This window comes from Cynara cardunculus, assembly GCF_001531365.2.
Source record: "Cynara cardunculus var. scolymus isolate 2C chromosome LG 11, CcrdV1, whole genome shotgun sequence".
NCBI lineage: Eukaryota > Viridiplantae > Streptophyta > Magnoliopsida > Asterales > Asteraceae > Cynara > Cynara cardunculus.
This window is the reverse complement of record NC_037538.1, coordinates 13,004,973-13,009,490: the sequence shown is the minus strand read 5'-3', so window position 1 is coordinate 13,009,490 and position 4,518 is coordinate 13,004,973. Positions and strand designations below refer to the sequence as shown.

Sequence of the window (4,518 nt, the reverse complement as noted above, 5' to 3'; positions counted from 1 at the left end):
TATATATATACTATTCTCTTTTTGGTCAACTGATATTGGAAAACTTGCCAGATATGCTGGATATTCGTCTTGCTTCCGTAAAGAGGCTGGTTCACATGGCCGAGACACTCTTGGTATTTTCCGTGTTCATCAGTTCTGCATTACCAGCCCAAATGGCAATGATTCTTGGGAAATGCATGAGGAGATGATAAAAAACTCAGAGGAATTCTATCAGATGGTAAGTATTTCATCACTGTCTTATTTTATATGAATTATATGCTTTCTTCCTTGTTTGATGCATATGTTAGGGAAAATTGCACCAAAATGGAACCAACTTTCACCTGATTCCTATTTTGGGGAACCAATTTTCAAAATCGTCATTTTGGGGAACCAACTTGCACTTGATTCATATTTTGGGGAACCAACTTGCACCTGATTCCTATTTTGGGGAACCAATTTTCAAAATCGTCATTTTAGGGAACCAACTTGCACCTGATTCCTAATTTGTTGAACCAACTTGCAAAATAATTTAGAAAAGTAATTAAAATTCGTGTTTTTAAAAAAATTAATGCAATAAAATCTATTTTTCATTTCAAATCTCGTTTTTTTAAATTCAGATATCAAATTGAAGATTTTTTCAAAAAAAATCCAAATTATCACAATAAAAATTGTTTTTTACTAATGCAATAAAAAAATCAATTTAATAGAAAAAAATTAATTGATGCAATAAAAAATAAATATTAGATCACATTCAAGATTTTTATATCTAAACAATCCGTATCAATATTAAAATTTAAATCAAATTTGGCAAATCAAACCAAAGGTTTGATAGAGACCCTTAAATTACCTGTTACCTGTTCAACAGATCAACCAAACCTTTAAATAAACAAAAAGTTTGATAGAGACCCCCTAAATGGCAATTTTGAAAGTTAGTTCCCCATAATAGTAATCAGGTGAAAGTTGGTTCCATTTTGGTGCAATTTTCCCCATATGTTAAATATTTAATATTTAGTCTTACATAATGAACCACCTAATAGTAATGGGGATTACTTCTGGCTCAGCCTCAAAATAGAGTTTAATTTTATATAGGGAACTTTAAAACCCCAAGCAAGCAAATATTCCTTCTGTGTATATATGCATATGCACCTATAAGTGTAGTGATTTCTTGGTTTTATGCTACGTGAGGACATGCTTTAGCATTTGCATTGATACAAACCTACATACAATGAGACGTTGGTTTTGCTCTGTTTGTAATTTTTCTTAGTTTTTGTCTAAAATCATAATGGAATTTTGTACTGCAGTTGAAATTGCCATATCATATAGTGTCTATAGTTTCTGGTGCGCTAAATGATGCTGCGGCAAAGAAGTACGACTTGGAAGCATGGTTTCCCGCATCCAGCACTTACAGAGAACTTGTGTCTTGTTCAAACTGCACAGATTACCAATCAAGAAAATTGGAGATCAGATTTGGACAAAAGAAGGTTGGTTTTCTTTCATGATCATCTTATGGAACATACATGTGGGTTTAGGGTGTGTGTATATGCAGGACAGGACATATGATATAACAAAAACTTGTTGTCTCACTTTTGGTGCAACAATTAAACTGGGACTGGACATAACTGCGTGGAACATAAATGCATATTTTTGTCCCATCAAAAGAGGTGGAACAGAAGGGTGTTGCTATATGTACACCTATTTACATCAAAATCAGTTCAAACCATACATTGAAAATGTAAAAAATGTGTACAGATGTTGACACGTGTGAGGATGATGTTAATGGGTAGGTGTGCAATTAGCAATCGAATAATAGGTGTGCATTTAGCCTACCCCGGAACCAAAATTAGGCAGATGGGACACAGTGAATTACTGAACTACCCATATCAGACTAAAACCCTAAACTTCCACGTTTCTCTCACTCGCCTAACTTAATTGTTATTTTCCAATATTTCATGAAGAGGAATGTTAATTTTTGAGCTGAAATTGCAGAGCAATGAACAAATGAAGCAATACTGCCATCTATTGAATTCCACACTGACAGCAACAGAGAGGACCATGTGCTGCATTCTTGAGAACTACCAAAGGGAAGATGGTGTGGAAATACCAGAAGTACTACAGCCATTTATGGGTGGAAAGACGTTTATGCCCTTCCAAGCCCCACCTCCAACCAAAGAAACAACAAAAGGGAAGAAATCAAAAGCATAGTAGGTGAAGCATTTTATAAGAGATATTTATATGGCTCTTTTTGGTGTTTGCTACAAGATGAATAGGATTTTTTATCACATTCTTGTTATAATACTCTTTTAAGAATGATTGCTTCAGTTTGTACTGCTACAATGGTTTTTTGTGTTCATTAGTTTTTGGATTTTCCCTCTTTTTTGATGATTTTCTTTTTTTCCTCATGCTTGTGGAAAAAATCAAGGTCTTTAAATTCAGTATTCGTAGTAATCATAAATGTTTTGAGAATCTAATAATCAACTATTCATGATGGATCTTCATAATGTATGCGGAGTGAAAATGCATGATATTTATGGTTGATTTGATTATGAATACTTTGTAAAATAGTAGGTTCTAAGGGGCGGATTGGTTTGCGAAATTAGATTGAATTGCAATGACGAATTCCTTTGATTAAATTCAAATTCTTTTGTTTGGTTTATTTTTTGAAATGTATGTAATCCTTTAAATTTCATTGAATTTCACAAATATATTCATCATTCCTTGCTATAATGGAAGGAATTGAATTTTATCATTACCCACCATGACCATGCTACTATTGTTCGTCATGCCTCAATCTTAACCTCCCCCTACCATATCACTACTGTCGCCGCCACCCACCCACCCACCCCACTATTAACTACCATGCCACTATTGTTGTCATCACACCCACCCACCTCTTGATCATTCACTGCACATCCTTACTATGACCATGCTACTACCATTAGTGTCCCGCCCCTAACTTAACCCCCAGCACCACACCATTATTGTCGCTGTTACAACTGCTATTCACCCTACCCTACCATGAACCACCATGCCACTTCTATCGTCGTCATACCCACCCACTCCCAGTCACCGACCACCATCCCACTATTGTCATTGTCACAGCTAACACCCCACCACCATCTCCATCGTCCCGCCCTACCAAAGTTAACACAATAATCTTGGTTAACATTCGAACCAGCCATATATATATATATATATATATATATATATACTAGAGGGTTGTTTGTTTATCTCTTAATAATTTATTTAAGAGCCAACATTTGAATCGTTAAAAGGTGAATCTTGTTTAGCAATTTTTTTTTCTCTTAACGGTTCTAAAACTTTCTGAATGATTTTGTATCATAGGCCTCCTTTAACCATTCAACTATTTATTTCATTGTAAACAATTATCAAATAATTCTATTTCGTTTTGCACTATATCATTAAACCTCTTAATCATTCTGACCACTTAATCATTCTGCACCAAACCATTCAACAAATACCAAACAATCCTAACTGAAAAATTGATCGTCTGAGTGAGAGAGAAAGTTATAGACGACGGGTTTTTGGAGTTAGCTCACCCTCGCGGGATCGCGACCCTTTGTCCTGACCATTGTAGCATGTGTGTCGCCCAAGGCATAAGGGGCATGATGACTTGACGTCATCCTCACCTTCCTCTGGCTTATCACCATCAGTCTGTTCAGGGTTTCAAACTCAATGATGACAACTAAACACGAAGGTTGCGCTCGTTGCGAGACTTAACCCAACACCTATTGTGTGAAGATGTGAGTTAAAAGACTATAAGCGTGAGAAAAGATCTGAACAATTGATCTTTTTCAATCTCATAATTTTCATTTGTCATAAAATTGATATGATAAATATTATTTGTGTTGATCTTCAATTAGAATTGATAAAATCTTGGAGATCTTCTGTCACATCTCGTACGGAACCTAACCCAAAAGTTACACAATTGGGTTCTATGAGAATGTCAATTTAAGGGTAAATTTGGAAGACGAAATTGTGAAATGGCGCGGTACTGAAGATGCAATATTGTGAAATGCGGATAATTACTAATTCCAATAATCACGGATACATTATCTCCCAAATCAGTTGAAGATATCGATCCATTTGGAGAACGCAACTACAACATGGAGACACGCCCATGGTTTCATTAATGCAAGAATTCGAGGTCAAAGAACATTTGATTCTTTGTTTTGGAAAAAAATTCATTAAATACTAATTTTATGTGTTTGAATCAATCAGTTCGCAAGAATATTGCTGAAAATTTTCGTTTTCTAATTTCAAGAATGCCGCGTCAAATCCMGTGTTGATAGATGTTTGAAGATGAAGAAAAYAGTGACGTCAAGCCCTCAAGAAGACGCATTGATATAACAACATATGTTCARAGAAGACAGAAGAGGTTAGAAAAAATAACTTTTGTTGTGTACAACAGGTGTTTGATGATATGCTGCTTCACTAATTGGGTTTAGATGAATCTGGATCTACTGAAATTGTGTTCATCTATTGAACAATTGGTGAATCATTTGTGTGTGTTAATAAAAG

The 4,518-nt window shown here is 35.1% G+C and overlaps 1 protein-coding gene across 1 annotated transcript in view; it reads left to right on the top strand.

The window, feature by feature from the left end:
• Window positions 1-2,374, top strand: part of LOC112521758 (serine--tRNA ligase-like) — a 28,718-nt gene extending 26,344 nt beyond the window's left edge. The window contains exons 7-9 of the mRNA XM_025130753.1: window positions 18-217; window positions 1,281-1,460; window positions 1,966-2,374. Of these exons, the coding sequence (XP_024986521.1) occupies window positions 18-217; window positions 1,281-1,460; window positions 1,966-2,181 (596 nt within the window). The 3' untranslated portion in view covers window positions 2,182-2,374. The remainder of the gene's footprint in view (window positions 1-17; window positions 218-1,280; window positions 1,461-1,965) is intronic.
• Window positions 2,375-4,518: the final 2,144 nt, after the last annotated feature.